At 37.1% G+C, this 16,929-nt stretch overlaps 1 protein-coding gene and 1 pseudogene across 1 annotated transcript in view; both read left to right on the forward strand.

Moving 5' to 3' along the window:
• The window catches only part of LOC120471851 (zona pellucida sperm-binding protein 3), a 37,393-nt gene extending 24,972 nt beyond the window's left edge, over positions 1-12,421 (forward strand). The window contains exons 5-10 of the mRNA XM_039661766.2: positions 9,106-9,223; positions 9,422-9,507; positions 9,657-9,934; positions 10,092-10,268; positions 11,799-12,023; positions 12,115-12,421. Coding sequence (XP_039517700.2) covers positions 9,106-9,223; positions 9,422-9,507; positions 9,657-9,934; positions 10,092-10,268; positions 11,799-12,023; positions 12,115-12,230 — 1,000 coding nt within the window. The 3' untranslated portion in view covers positions 12,231-12,421. The remainder of the gene's footprint in view (positions 1-9,105; positions 9,224-9,421; positions 9,508-9,656; positions 9,935-10,091; positions 10,269-11,798; positions 12,024-12,114) is intronic.
• A 522-nt stretch (positions 12,422-12,943) lies between these two features.
• On the forward strand, positions 12,944-16,923 carry LOC120472336 (zona pellucida sperm-binding protein 3-like; annotated as a pseudogene).
• Positions 16,924-16,929: the final 6 nt, after the last annotated feature.

Genomic DNA, 16,929 nt, shown 5'->3' on the forward strand with positions numbered 1-16,929 from the left:
AATATATTGTGTGGATATCTCGCGTGCATTCGTGGATCGCTGTGTGTGTGTTTGTGGATCTTTTGCTTGCATCTGTGGATTGATTTGCATGCGTAGATCTTTTGCGTGCATCTGTAGATTGCTGTGTGTGTGGATCTGTCACGTGCATTTGGGTATTGGTTTGCGTGTGTGGATCCATAGACAGTGTGGATCTCGTGGTGTGCATTTGTGGATTGATTTGCGCGTGTGGATCTCTCGCGTGCATTTGTGGATGGGTGCGCGCGCATGCGGATCTCTCGCGTGCATTTGTGGATGGGGGCTCGCACATATGGATCTCTCGCGTGCATTTGTGGAAGGTATTGAGACTGTTTTCTTTCTATACCCAAACCTTATTAAATAGTTAGGTTAGGCTATACATCATATATGTCAAGTGCTTAATCGATAAACTACTCAGTTATTATAATAAGGCTGCGATCAGTAAAATAAAATTAACAAAAGTCATTAAAAGTTAAAAACTTAAAGGGGTGATGAACTGAGAAATCAAATTTTCCTTGAGCTTTTGACATCTAAGAGGTCATCATATTATAAGAATATCCTGTAAGTTTCAGAACTGAAAACGTCCTTGTTAGTCCAATAAAAGCTTTTATTGACACAGCCTCTGAAAACGACTCGTTTTTAAAAGTGGGGAACTATGACGACAAAGAGGATAAAACACCACTCCCGCAAAAGAAGATCAACGCCTGCTTCAACACGTCAGGTTTAGCCCCGCCCACCGATTCGCGCATTACACACATAGCTAAGTAACATGCATGCCTACCTCGTGATGACAAACTGGATCGCTACCGAGCAATACAGAATATTGTGCAGTGCCTGGTTATGCAAGACAGTCGCTGCATAAGCTTCCTCTGGATTCCAATAGGACTTCATGGATAAACTTTATTTTTAATGACGTTCCAGCTGATGAGGTAAAACATCGTTGTCTGTTCGCTTCATTTCACTGAGGATTGTTTTGTAAACAAGACTGGATTTGCAGACCGATTAAGAGTAAAGAGCAGTGCTGTGCCGTCTATATTGGATCTGACAGGAATGGTGCAACACACGGACTCTGGGTCGAACATGTATGGGCGAATCCGGTTGCCATTTTACATTGGACGTTTTCCCCCATGTGCACCGGCGACGGGTGCGTTAAACTCGTTATAATATGCAGAACTGTTATCCACTCACAGCAGTGGGCGTTTATTTCTAAGTCTTCAGTGCGACACGCCCATAAAAACCGACTGTTTTTTAGGTAGGCTCACAACCTTGGTACAAAATAGCCTATTACTTATAACGTTCGCTTGGTTTTTGCATTCAAAAACATCAAAATGAATAAGTTGACCTCAGACAACAATATAATAAACTTTAAAAAGCCAGTTCATGACCCCTTTAATACAGAATGCATGGCGTGAGATGCGTGGCTCACTGCGTTTACATGCCCCTTTTGTTTGATTTAAGAATAATTCAAAATTGGTGACTTGTGATTTATCAATGTCTAGGAGCAGCATCTAAATATGGGTTGCGTTTTAAGCATTTGAATTGTCACCTGTTATGCATACGAAATTAGGAAACGCGAATGTAAATGTTGTAATGCAAATGTGCGAATGTAAATATTGCGCAAGGGGGTAATCCATCGACCGGAAGTTGAAGCCTCGTGGGAGCTGACATCTTGTAGCAGAACTTCACTTGAGTTAGCATTCCCATTGACTCTCCATTCATTTTGGCGTCACTTTGACAGTGAATAACTTTACATCTGAGGTGTTTGAAGACCCCATTTGTCCTTTATTTATTTCTAAAGAAACACAACAATGTATAAAAGGCTACCTTGTAGCTTATGTTGTGGCCCCGTAGAAGCAGTTTTAGTGAAAGTAGGCTAACGATTGCGTCATATCCACGCGACTCTCTGTCGCATAGTAGAGAGATTACCGTATGGACAGGAGGAGAAGCTTGCGCACAATCGGGGAAACGTGGAGGCAAAATGACAAAATAATTAATCAGTATACCTAGCAAAAGTGTCTCCTGGGGCCTCATTTATAAAACTTTGCGTAGGATTTGCGTCAGAAGTGGCGTACGGATGAAACATAGGACGTGCGTACGCACAGAAATATTCGGATTTATAAAACCGTGCGCACGCACATCCTACGCATTTTTCCCTTAATAAATCACAATCAATTCTAAATGTAGCGCAGCATTTGCGGTTTCATGTCACGCCCATAGTTGCCCATAAATAGTCCGTGAAACGCCCAAAAGTTAATATTCATGAATTGCGAAATCATGGCAAACACAGAGAGGAATAAAAAAAAAAACGTAACTTCATTCAGTGTGAAGTAGAATTAGAAAGTTATCGTTGGCGAGGTGGAGAAGAGGAGAAAAATGTTGTTTGGAGGACACATTGTGCATAACTCCAAAAAGGCACTTGAGTGGCAAAAGGTAGACGCCGCGCTGTAGCCTCAACCTCGGACTGTGGCCGAAATAAAAAAGAAATGGTCGGACATCAAAGTCGAGGCAAAAAAGCTTAATTCAATTAGAGAGGTGGCCAAGGAGTTGGGCGAAATCAAGACTGTCCTAACTGAAATAAACTGCATAATGAGAGAATTCTTGAATAAATAATATATTTTTTCCCACACCTTTTGTTGTGAAGATGATGCGTTCACTCCGAATCCTTCCATTTAATCGCCACATCTTCTAAGAGTGCAATATCAGCCATTGTGCGACATTACGCATTGTGATGGGGCATTTTATTTACATCTATTTAATTCTGCATCTGACAAGCTACGGATGTCGGTTATAATCTACTTGGAAATGGGAAATAGTTCAGCGCAAATATAATTTCTTGCAGCTTTCTGAATGGTTGAGACACGTCATGCGTTATTTTATCAAAAATAAAACAAAATATGCACGAATACCACGATTCCGTAGCTGATGACGACGTTTTTGCTATGAAAACAACTTTCCCCAGTGGACAAATAATATATATATTTATCGATCTATCTATATATCTCCCTAATTATCTATCTATCTGACAGACTATCTAATTGCTTGCCTATATCTGCACCGTTAGACGGACATATTGGCGAGAATATCAGTTTTGTACATTATTTCGTTCTGTTTACCATCTTATTTATGAGGATGAATTGCATGTATTATAGCAGAAAATATTTCACTTTCTTTTTGGAAATATGTGTTAATTTGGATTTCTGTTACTGTACAGATCGATCAAACGGGTGTTCGTGTAGGCTGTTAATTGTTTATTGTTTATTGTAGGCTTGCTTTGTGAAGTCTTCGTGTTATTTATGAGAGGCAGTATTTCCATTTATTTTACACAACCGTCTACGTAGACCGTACACCCTCGGCAGTTGAAAAAAACACGTGAATGTGTGTGAAACCATTCACATGTTTTTTCCAACTGCTGACGGTGTCGCCATTTCTCATTTCACCTGTTTTTGTGCGTACGCCTGGGTCAGAGCTTGCGTGGAGGACCGCACATTTTACCGTCAAGTTTATTTTTTATAAATACCAACTATTGCGTAGAGAGCGGCGTACGCCTTCTTTTGTGCGTACGCAACATTTATAAATGAGGCCCCTGCTCCTAGCTCATGGACGGCTCCTAATCACACTCTCACCGCCTCTGCAAGTTTCGGAAGGGAATGATTCAGATTTCCCATGCCACAGCACTTGAAGACAGACGGTTTGCTCTCGTCACATCTACGTCGTCAAGCTCTGTTTGAGTCTGCGCGTCATGGACGGAAGTGCAAAAAAATCGCCCAAAACGGGCTTCAATCGTCTCAATGGAGTTCCAATGAGATGGCTCTGTCCATTTCTTTTACTGTCTATGGTATCAGGGATTAAAGTTCTCCGTCGCTACGACGAATTTCCGTTAATTGCAGCGAGTCTGTGACGGATATCCGTCAATTGCAGGGTTCCCGTCTGTCCTTATGTCTTAAATTAACTTTTCATTATTTTAAGGACGTAAATAGGCTTTCATTTCGCAGTGTGATAAATGTCTTAATTTTAGTATGAATAGGTCTTAAATTAAGGAAAGATGATGCGTATTCACCCTGCTGAGGGGGATGTGATGAAGCCTGGAGTGGAGCGAAAGCACGTTCCTCTCTCCACTCTAAGCATTCTGTAATCACTTTGCTCATGGTCCACTCCGGTTTTTCAATTCCCGCTCACGGAAAAAGTGCTACCTGGACCCTGTTCACTCAATCTTGTCAGGCGAGGCTACAGCTCGTTTGCTGCGGTCCCATGATAGAAAACAGAACGCTGGTCAATATTGGTCGTTTCTCAATACCAAGTACGCAAACTTCGGACTCGCGTCCTTGGTAGTTCGGACTTGCCAAGTTCGACTCGGGAGAACAAACTCCTGAGGACGAGAGGACACTGCTAAGAGCGCGTTCTTGATCACGTCAAGGGCAGCGCATTCCGCGTCCTGTGTGAAAGGCCCTTCACTCAGCACGCGGCTACTCCGGTTATCAACTCTGCCTTTTTTCATCAACACCACTGTGCCTTTTTTCATTTATAAATGAACATAATTATTATCATAAACATATAAATGGCCACACAAATGTGGTTCAGGCAACGCACATTGATTATCATATATTTATAACAACACGAAATATAGCTAAAACACAAACCTGCTTCTTTTTGTTTTCATTTTAAAAATATAAAAATTATTTATCACTAAAACTGACATTTAACAAACAGACAGGGTTGTATCGTTTTATTGTATTATGTGTACACATTCAGTGAAGAGAATGCATAGTAATATAATATTTTATATATTTTAGAATATATAAAATTACACAACCATGTCTCTTTTTTGTTAAATGTCAGTTTTAATGCTAATATCCCGTTCAAAAGTATAAGTAGCCTAATAGGTAGGCTATAATAAGCTATACAATGAGAAATAAAGCAAACAATTCTGTTAAACATAAGTCAGCTCTCTTATAGGCTACAAAGTCAAAGTTAAATAGCCTACATAATAAAGTTATAAAACTTCACTTTGCCCTCAGCCAAAACAATTTGCCATGGCACAAACAATATATTAATATAGTTTAGCATTGTTTGGTCTCATAAGATAAATAAGAACATGCACTGAAAAGTTATGTATATGGTTGATTATTTGTCAAGATAAGTAATTGTTTTTTCATAGATTTAAATAGCTTTTAAATTGCGCAAACTGGCAATATTAGATCGGTTTTAAACATCTCCCCTTAAAACGCTATTGGTCTCGACTATTTAAATAAAGTTACAGGAATATGACTTGGCCTGAAAAAAATTTCAGTCAGAAGAATTTTTTTCACTTTAATCCCTGTGGTATTGAGTCGCGTTTCAAACTCATTGATCAATATGCTTGCGTGGGAGTCAGTGAAATATGTGATGGTTTCTCTCTGCGCTGGTGTGCGAGTCGTCGACAATAAACGCAAGCCAAACGCAAGCTATCAGCCCCATCCACCGCATTTACATTGTTATTAATAGTGGATACTTTAATGCGCTTTCATGTCCAAGTATCTGCTATCAGACCCGTTGAAGTGCAGTTTCTGTTCATGTGTACTATGTGTGTTAACCATAGACTAAAAAAATAGGTGTTAGCCTACCCAATTTCATTTGGTCACACATCACAAGGTGTCATTGTGGCCTCAAAGCTTCAGCACTGCCACTCTGAGGTCGATTGTTAAAACACGGCCCCCTCATTAGCATACGGAGAAAGAAATGTCGGAATAAATAAATGTGGAAATAAATAAATGTAGACATTAAAAGCATAAATACATAAATGTGGAAAAAAATTAAGTGAAAATGAATAAATAAATGAATAAATATATGTATAAATAAATGTGTGAAAAAATACTATTATACATAAATATGGGAATAAAATTAAAAATACTCATTTGTACTTTTTTACATTTTCTTTTTTATATTTATGTATTTTTGCTTTTACATTTCTTCATATATTTATGTATATATTTATTTTTAATTAAGTCAGTTTTGGCATTCCATATCTCATGGCCAGTGTGTGATTTTGCAGCTCTGCTGGTCTCTCCCGCGCTCTAGTCGTCTCTCACTGATGTCACGGCACTCATACATCATTATTCACGCACAACTCGTGTCACGAGACAGTCTCACTAAACAAAATCCCGGTTAACTAACACAGTAGCAGCCTGTTTACGGGGAAGTAACAGTAATCCAATTACTGTTTTTTTCAATTAAAGTGGCCCTGCATAGGACAGCACTCATGGACCGTATGCTGTAAAGTGGCCCTGCATACAGTGCATGTCAGGCAAAGTTGTTCCATGAAGCCTGAGCAAGAACACCCTGGGTACCACTATAATCCTACTGTATATCCCACTAGTGTTAATTCTTTAGCTCACTATTGACGGGTATCAGTACCAGGTTCCAGTAAAGAACATCAAACAGAGCAAAAACACTTGTTATAATATACGTATATATCTTCAAGAATACTACTCTAAATCGAATGCTCGGCATGAAAACAACCAGTGCACGCCGCCAGTCTGTGTTCTCCATTTATTCCTGTTTTATTCCCAACAACAATGGACTTGAATGTGATGAGCTTGTAATCACGACTTCAGAAGTGGAAAAGTAGGAAATTTCTGATTGCACGTGAAGGCAGCATAAGTTCCTGAGATGGGCTGGCCACAAACTTTAAACACAGCGGAGGGGAGAACGATTGCTGCTGGATTTTTTTTTTTTTTTTTTTTTTTTTTTTTTTTTTTTACTTAATCAGTTTTTTCCTCAACCGTTACATTACCTTGTCTTTAAAATAGTGTATATTTTCGTGTATTAATCATTTGAAGTGTATGGTATGTTATACACAGCGAAAATAGCTTGTATTTGTCTGAAATTCCAAAATAGCCAACTGAATATAGATTTGGTTGTCAATGAATGAGGTTACATTCCTTAAATGAGATTTTCCCAATTAATTGGCCAGGTTAAATTTGATTAAACCTCCATGGTTCCTGTTATTTCAAACAACACAGCACTTGAATGCATCGTGCTCTTAATCACACCTTCAGAAGTGGAAAGTAGGACATTTCCGATGATTAGTCTCAAAGTCGTTTAGGCTCGAATGCCCTTATCAGACGTGGGTTCCCTAAATTAACATTGACTATATAACCTTTACTTAGCTGTAATTATGAAGCAATGTATTAATCTTTCTCTGTAAGAAGTTCTTTGTAAATGCATAAAACAGCGCTCTGTCAGAAGGTATTTCATTGTTCACCCCATGTTGTAATTATGAGATAAAATTTGTAGAGGTCATCACTGTAGAGCTCCTAATTACAGCTTGTAAGATGAGAATTTTGTACCAAAATTTTGTACCTTGTTTCCAGGGTCGATAACCTACTTGTACCACGTGACTACTATACCACCTGACCGCTGCAGATTCATTTAGGCGTTGATAGCAGGTGTGTTCGACTTGAAGTTGCGATGACAAAGAACCGTGAGCGATTCAAAAGCATATGGTACTTTGTCATACACAGATTGGTCTGTGCAGCACCCCTTCAAGTTGAACACACCTATTATCAACACCCAGGGATGGGCAGTATTTCAGATATACGTATTTGAAATACAAAATACTATTTTGTATTTTAAAGCCTTTGGGAAAAATCGAATGTAATTTGTATTTAAAAACATTTAAGATAAGTATTTTTGTATTTTCAAAATACTCAAAATACTTTGAGCCAGAATCCTAGAACATCAGAGGAAGGATTTGGACATCTTGAACCAGTATCCAGTTATTAGACTGTTTGTGAGGTTCAACACAATTATTCCCTCTTCAGCTCCTGTAGAGCGCTTGCAATAGGCCACACAGACGACGCCTTAAACCCAAACTTTTTGAAAAGCTGGTGTTGCTAAAGGGTATCGAATAGATGGATGTCTGATACACATAGGTACACCACCTGGAGGAGTACACCATCAAATATAATTTACTTTGTCTTATTGAGTTCTTGTTACTGAGTGCGAGGTAATGATGGTGATCAAACATAGTAAAAGATGTTTGAAATTTGTTTTGTTTTTTTGTAGTTTTGTATTTCCTACAGGGCTGGGGAAGGGAAGAGGTATATAAAATAAAAACGAAAGTTTCTAAGTAGTTGCACACATCTAAATATTTGCTGGTGTTCAGAATAGGCCCAGATAGATTTCAGCCTAGGGATGACTGCACTGAATCGCCAATTTCACATGTATTTTCTGTATTTTCAAAATACAAAATACTGTATTTGTATTTAAATACATTTTTCCACACAGTATTTTGTATTTGTATTTTGTATAATGGGAATTGTGTTTGCGACTCGTAGTGTGCGACTTGCAGTGCATAATTAAGTTGTTCTCTAGCCTTTGAGCGTACATCGGTTTTATACGTTATTGTGGAATTGAATGAGTGCACTCGATCATCCACTATGGTTTTGGACGCCACTACAAATGTCTGTCCCTTCAAGTAGTGCCCTATTTAAGGGTATGGGGTGATTTCAGACACAGCCATAGTGGTGCCATAGAGACTTCACATCTTGTCATTTCGAGCCTACAGTAATTAAGACCTGGCGTAAAATGCAGAAAAAACTTCAGATAGCGTGACAGGTGAGATGAACTGTCAGAAAAATAAAACAGTGAATACATCAACAAATGTATGTGTACTAATATTCCTTTTCACTCTTTATTCTACTAAAAACAAACCTTTTCAAACTAGTTGATTAGACTCACCTGTCATTTGTTACCATGACCAAAGGTTGTTTTGTTTTTTTGACATTTTAGTGATGGTGCACTTTTTTACACCCTTTTGGACCCCTTTATTTATTGATGTAGAAGTGTTTTATGTATGTAAGAATTTACAGAATTTACAGGGTAGAAACGTGTTGGAACAGCACTGAACAAAACAAAACTGTTTTAACTGTAGAAAACAAATATATATCTGGTTATCAGGCACATAAACATGCAAATAATCGGTATCGGTCATAAAAAGTCATTATTAGTATATCTCTAATGTCTTGTACTGCAAATGAAAGGAAATGTTTAGGAAATAATATTTGGCTAATCACAGATAAGTACACTTTAATTTTCCCCCTCTCCAATTAGTTGTCTGATGGATGGACCGATAACCGGGTCAAAGTCACGTTTCCTGCCCAGAATCCAAAATGACAAACTTCAACTCCAGCTGGATGCCTTCAAGTTCCACCAAGAGATGAGGCCAGAGGTGCATATAGTGTATTCCCATGAAAACATGTTCTCAGGCTCAAAACATTATGAAATGGTGATGGAGGGTTTGTTATTTTTGCTTGGTTTAATAATATTGGATGGAAAAACAAAAAGTGGGGTTGTTGTACACATTGAATTCTGATGTCAGTGGTTCCATTTGAGTTCAAATTAACATTCTTCTCATTTTGTCGTGCAGATGTACATCACCTGTAATCTTCAAGCTTACCCTGTAATGGATGCAGTTAACCCCTTTCATAAAGCATGCTCCTTTATCGATGGAAGGTGTAAAGCTTTGCTTTCTCTTTTCCCTCCCCTTTTTTCTTTTGTCTAGTAAAGTTTTACATCTTGCCATGTAAACTGTATTTTCTTCAATATTGTTTCTTTGGGCAACCAACCTTAAGTTTCTCTCACTCCCCTCTTTAATCTACAAGCTGGAAGGCTGCAGATGGAGATGACTGGGCTTGTTATAGCTGCCAAGGAACAAAAGAGTATGCTCCATCCTTCCAATCCACACTGCAACAATCTGGGCCACCTCCTGCTCCCAGATCAGACCAGAACTCATCTTCCCCAAAGCCCAACAAATTCCAGCCCAGAATTCAAGAGGGTTCTGGAAGTTATTTAAATTCCTTGCTAACAGATAGTGAGCATATTCCCTCTTGGAGGAAATTAATTATTCCACAGGAGGAGGATGAGGGAATTGGTTCAGTGGGTAAGTGGGTCTGGTGATTGTCTTTGTGTAATTTATCCTAAAAAGCAAGTCATTTAAACTGTGTGTTTTAAAGATATTGATTGATATTTTGACATTAAAACTGCAGACAAGCATATTTGTACTAACCATTTTGAAAAATGTGGCTCTGTGTCAATAGGGTGGGAACTAGAGAAAACAGTGGGTCCATTGACCATCTTTCCAAAGAAAAGCAAAATGGGATTTCTGGCTCCTCCTAGAGTGAAGGAGGGTGTTCCTCCTCTCCCTTCTCTCAGTAAAGATAAGAAACCGATGCCTCATAGTAGCCTATGGAAGAATGGTGTCACTGCTGAGATGGGTTTGTATTCAATACGTTACAATCTCTTTAATTGGGTCAAAAACTAGGAATAACTAGGACACACAGTAGGTCTTTTTTCTTTTTCTTTTTTTCTCTTTTTTTCTTAAACAGAAGTCAAAACTTAAACTAGTATATTTGAAGATGGGTTTCCTTTTTTTTTTGTCACTGCCTTTGAAATGACCTATGCCTACAATTGGAAAATGTGAACTGATTGCAAACTGCTATTTAGGCATTGGGCCTTATTCATTAAACATGAGCAGAATAAATTTGTATAAATTGTTCGCAAGGCCATTCTAGTGTAAATTTTTGGGTTCATTAATCTTTATTTTAAAAGCTTTAGTTGGTACCACAATATTTACACCTGCTCCCATTTACATGTAAATGGTACATAAAATATCTATGTTTTGTTATTTTGGCAAACTGGTGACATAACATTACCATAAAATATAACAAAATTACTTAACCAAATAGTTAAATGTGCACATGATTCGCATAGTTTCATGGGCTGGGATAGTCTTTGGAAGTGTGCATGCATTTTTAAAAATGATTCGAATTCATTAAACACCGTAATCTAAAGTTTACGAAACCTTTGTAGTAATTTGTAAGTCCAGATGACAGTTTTTGGTCCATTTTATGCACAAAGTTTCATAAATGAGGCCTTTTTTATTTAAAATTTTTTGTAACCTCATCAGTATTAACATGGTAATTTAGTTAAAGGTTATTGCAGTTAAAATGCTTATAACTGCTGAAATCTGCAGCCTAAAAACACGCATATCTATAGAAGGAACTCTTAATGCGCATGTGCACGCCATCAGCATTCTCTCAGGTTCGCGTTTTTTTTAAAGTTTGCATAGAGAACTTTTCTGTTAAAGCGGTGTCGTGTTAGCGGCCCTTAAGTTAAAGGGGTGGTTGATTGTGGTGGTTGACATACATTCGCATCAACCCTCCCTCCGTAATATGCAAAAAAGTGTGTTATGTTCACCCAGCTGTCAGGTTTTCTGTGTTTGGGTTTCCCACGGATGCTGTAGCTCGTCATCAATGGATACAATTTATGTTTGATTATATTCCTGGAAATTACAATCTTAATTTAGCTCTCTGTGCTGCGCATTTACGAAAAACAGCTTCCAGAATCTCCACGAATTCAATGCCTGATTCAACAAGAAACTGTTATTAAAACATGAAGCAGTTCCAACTTTAAAACCAGAGACAGCAGTTGTTGGGCAACAACCTTTTTTTTTTTTTTTAAAGAAAAACCACAAATACATGTTATATTGCACCCCATAAACACAATCATGCAAAGAAAAAAAGCAGTAAACCACCCCTTTAATAACTAATGATCGTTGCGACAGAAGTGAATCAATCAAAACTAACTTTAGCTGGACAATTTTATTCTAGAGCTGCCATAAAACCAAAACAATCTCTGTTACTTTACAGTGATAATAGGAATTTTAAAACCACTTTGGAACAATCTACAAAGTTAAAAGTGCTATATAAATGAAGATGACTTGACTAAAATAAAGTCTCCAACAGACCAAGTGGGTGGTGTAACTCCTTCACCTTCATGGGAACCCACTGAACAACCCAGTATTACAGAAAGTGAACCAGAATCCGAAAAGCTGGAAGAGGATGGTGAATATGACAGTGAAGATGAAGATTATGACGGTGAAGATGAAGACCATGACTATGAAGAGAGCAGAGGAGAGACAAAAGAGTCTGATCAAGGCATGTGGAAGACTAGAATTTTGCCAAAAGAAGGTATAAAAATGGCATAGTATTTCTGTTTATTGAAACATTGTTTGATGGGGTACTTATGTTTGCTCATGGAATAGTTGATTCTATCTTGTAGGTTTTAAGGAACTCTTCAAAACTCGATCCTCGAATGAGGAAGACTCTGGACTGCATACATTGGGTATAAGCCCTTCCCTACCAGAAGAGGAGCCAGCTGACATATCACCCTCCTAAGGATTCTGAACTTCTAAACTGAAGGACATGAATGCTGACAAAGATTAAATGAACGGAGGTGGAGGAAAATCTAGTTCACAAAGCACACAAGCAGGAAACAAGACATGAGCGGTTTCACCCTTTATTTCACCACTTGTTTTCATTCATTGTCTGCTTCTTTTTTATGGAATAAAAGAAATGGAAACACTCATGATTATTTGTGTTGGTGTTTTAAATGCTTTTTATTAAAATTAAAGCTACAAAGACCTTGTTTTAAATCCTGATACACCAACTAAGGTTTTTGCTGCATACTAGATAAAGTTGGTGTGTTTAAATTAGTTCTGAAAATGCCTGTTAATTGCAAATATTGTTCAGGCTACCACTCAAAGGGAATTGTTTTGGGGAATAATGCATGTGGTAGATATTATTCCATGGGTTATAGTAAAGACTGTCCTAGTCATTATTCAAAAATGATTAAAATAGCAATTATCAATAAAAAGAATGATTGAGCAATGCATATATGTTTTATTGGCTGAGTTTGGCAACATAAGTCATTGGCAGTGAGGTGCTTTTTAACATTTAAGTGGATCACCATAATAACAATGGATTTAACGTAGAACAAAGTGTATAGCAATTGTGTTGCTTTAGTTCTTTTTAATTTGAACAGGCAGCAAAAAAAAAAAATCTCTTTTTTCAGTGCACTTGTTTCTGCCATATAAAAACAGTAGCCTAACATGTTGCCTACGCTGGTCCTAAACCTGCAGAAAGAGTCACTAAATTGTTTTTTTAGTGAATGAATTCAAAAGATTACTGTGTTGAATCAAAATTAATTATCAATTAAGAACAACTGCATAATTGAATAAATAGGCTCCCTTAAACTACACCTAAATGAGAATTCCTGCTTTGCTTGTATGCAGGTTTTTCCAGCCACAACAATGCCATATGGTAAACTTGTAGGGACAATATAGTTATATTAAGTATATGTGTTGCAGGCGCCATTCGTAATTTAAAGGAAGGTCCGATGATAGGGCCAGATTCTAGACAGTACAAAGTCTTATCTTTACCGAATGAGGATCCTACAGATAATAGTAATGACATGCCTTTGAGCAGAGTTGCACCTGTGCAGGTGCTTTGCACTGAGCAAAGCATGATTGTGCTCATCAGAGCCGACCTTCACTCCAACGGCCGTCATGTCACTGCTGAAGAGTTTAGCCTCGGTCAACCGTGCTCAACCGAGAGCTGCAAAGCCTCTCAGTACAGTGATACTGAATATGTGATTAAAGTAGATGTGCACCAGTGTGGCTCTGAATTATCGATATGTAAGAGTTCTTTTGTTTTGTTCTGATCCAAATGTTCTTTTTTGAGGGGGATTAAGTAAATAATACATTTTATTTATAATGTGCTTTTCTATCAAGTCGTCACCTTTATTTATGTAGCACTTTTTACAATACAGATTGTTTCAAAGCAACTTTACAATGATAATAGGAAAATAACACAACCAAGTTAGTTTTGGCTGTACTGCAGAGCTAGAAGAAAATAGTGTCATAGTCCTGCTTAAGTTTAGTGAAAGTTCTTTTCTGTTGCAAAAAAGATAATTAATTTAATTACTCTACACTGCTACTCTGGCCTGGGTAATGCCATCTCATATAATGAGTTATTCTATTCAGTTCTCATATAATGGTGTTAATGGAAGCAGATCAATAATATTGTTGAATTTTAAGTCAGATTGTCAGTGTATGTCAAGAAAAAGACTGTTTATTCATTATTTAATATAATTTAATTTATAGATTGATGGAGATCATTTGGTTTATTCAAACCAATTGATCTACACCGCTATGCAGAACAGCTTTGGTATTGTAAGGACAAGCACCGCTTCTATTCCTATTGAATGTCGCTACAAAAGGTATGGACTTTATCTGTATGGTTATAATCATTTATACCTTTTCATTTCTGCTGGCTTGCTGCCTTCCTACTGTATATTTGCCACCGTGTATATCTCAGGACCCACTTTGTAAGCAGTATTGATATGAAGTCTTCCTGGCCTACCACCTCAGCTCTGGAATTGATTGGTTTTTCCTTCCATCTTATGAATGGTATGTTTAGGATTAAATGACATTTAAAACGTGGGTTTACCCTGTTTATTTATTCCCCCCTTTCTTCTTAGATGATTGGAGGACTAAAAGGTCATCCTATGTGTACCACCTTGGGGAAGTGATGAATATCCAGGCTTCTTTCTTGAAGGCTGAGCATGCTGCCATCAGATTAGTAATGGACAGTTGTGTGGTCACTCTGGAGCCTAATGCCGCATCAGTGCCACGCTACGTGTTCGTTCAGAACCATGGGTCAGTTGTGATTTGGGATTCCAGTGCAATGAAAACAAGATAATGAAATCATAAGCAAATTGACACATATCTTTGGCAAATAAAACAAATTTACACATATCTTTGGCAAATAAAAACATTCTAAGTCTAACATTATAATAATTAATGAACTAATCATTCAACATTTTATGTTTGGAATGGTTGTATCTGTTTGAATTTAACTGCATTGTACATGTGCTTTGAAATATTACCACTCATGGGGTGCTGTAAAATTTTAAAACTAAATGCCACCCTGATAATTTTTCTTATGACATGATTAACTAGTATTGGTATTTAAATGTTAACAAATGGAATTTCTTTCCCTTATGTGGTAGATGTCTTGTCGACTCTATAGTGCCAGACTCTAGTGCCCGTTTCATGCCCAGAAAACTAAATCATGTTCTTCAGATGCAGATGGATGCTTTCCGTTTCCACGAAAACCACCGTAATGCTGTGAGTCCCATATAAACTGAAACATTTCACTCTTCAGTGTTCTAGAACAGTATTTTGAGAGAAGTATGACCTTCTCATTTGTATGTTGCTTTGGATTAAAAAAAAAGTATTCTAAATGAACACAAATACATCTTTACTCTATAGGTCTATATTACATGCCATCTGAAGATTGTTGAAATGGAGTTGAATATCATGAACAAGGCCTGTACCTATTCTGGAAATGGGTATGAGTGTTTTTTTTTTTTTTATGTTACCCTAAGGGTATAAGAAAACTAAAATTCCAAATATAATTGTTTGAAACAAAGTATTTGCATAAGACAACATTTGATGTCAAGTTAACATGTTGCTTTCTGAAGGTGGCTCAGTGTGGATGGTAAGGATGAGGTTTTTTTTTTTTTTTTTATTGCAGAACTTATACAAAAAAAAAAACACAGGGAAGTAAGGCAAGGTGTACAAACAAACAGACAATAGTACCTAACAGAAAATAAGCATCCTGGGTATGCATACATCAAATTATGTAAAACATAAAACAAGAAAAGCATAATTTAATGCCAAGTCATGTCTTTGAATAAATCATCAAAATACATCAAAAATTGTTCACTTTTCTTGTTATTTATAAGTCTAGGGACGAAATAAAAGAGTCAAAATCAGCAAGAAAAAGAGGAAAGCTCAAAGGAGATTTAAGCCATTTTTGCTTATGGATGAAGAATTTTGCATACAAGATAAAGAAGTTAACAACATACTCAAGGGAAAGCAACTTTGGATTTTCATAATAAAAAATAACCTCTTTGAGAGTGAAAGTGTGGGTCGTATTTGTAGGGCTAAAAACAAAAGAACTTAATTTAGTCCAAAATCTATTGGTTACATTACATTCACAAAATAAATGGGCAGTTGTTTCCTCAACAAAACCACAGAAGGAGCAAGTATCATCAATATCAGAATATTTAGCAATAGAAGAGTTAACAGGGTAGATCTTATGAAGGATCTTATAATGAATTTCTTTAACTTTGTTGGACACACAAAATTTATAGGCAAAAGCCAGGCCTTCTTCCAATTTACGTTTGTTACAAGGGAACCCCAGTAGGTAAGGATGAGGTTTGTGAATGCTGTGAGAATACTTGTGATGTAATCAACCAGAAACATATTGGCAAAGGGAGTAGACTACCAAAAAGGTCAGTCAGTAGAGGTAAGCTTTAACCTAGGCCACATCATGCCAACAAAAGACAGTACCATGTTACTTCAGTTTTCTTTTGAGACCATCATAACTTTCAAGAAGCAGTGGAATATGCGCCTCTTTCCGCATACACTTTGCACAACCATAAAAACCATGAAAAACTCATATTTTCTACATTTCACGTCTTTGCTCCTTTCATTGAATACTATGAATGTTGGCTCTGACAAACTGATTTTTCTCCTTTCAGATACAACAGAGTCCAACACTGTGTTGCTTGGTCCCATTACTGTTCTTGGCTAAATTCTGTGTGATTCATGAAAAATAAAAATAAAATGGTCTATCCCTTTATTGTTTTAATGATTTAACCACTTAATTTGATGTAGTGGTTTTACAGAAATGTCCACTGTCTCTCTGTTTATAATTTCAGCTGGTCTGTATTTTCTCAAATTAAGCAACCAAAAACCGAGGAAACCCTTTTCATGCTGTCACAGAAACCAAATGGAACTCCAAATAAACCTTGAGATGAAACTCTTTTTTTTTCTAAAAATGTTTTTTTCAAAAATGTACATTAATTCACTTCATCGCTTAATTTGTCAACTCTGTCAGACACATTAAAACGCATGCTATTTTAATTTGTTTCATCCAACAAAAGTATAAAGTCTTCAGTTATGTAATAGTGGTGTTCCATGATGGGGCTAAGCGAAAAATACATTCTCTATATTTTTATCCTGGG

The sequence above is a fragment of the Pimephales promelas genome, chromosome 4, assembly GCF_988280905.1.
Source record: "Pimephales promelas chromosome 4, fPimPro1.hap1.1, whole genome shotgun sequence".
Taxonomy (NCBI): domain Eukaryota; kingdom Metazoa; phylum Chordata; class Actinopteri; order Cypriniformes; family Leuciscidae; genus Pimephales; species Pimephales promelas.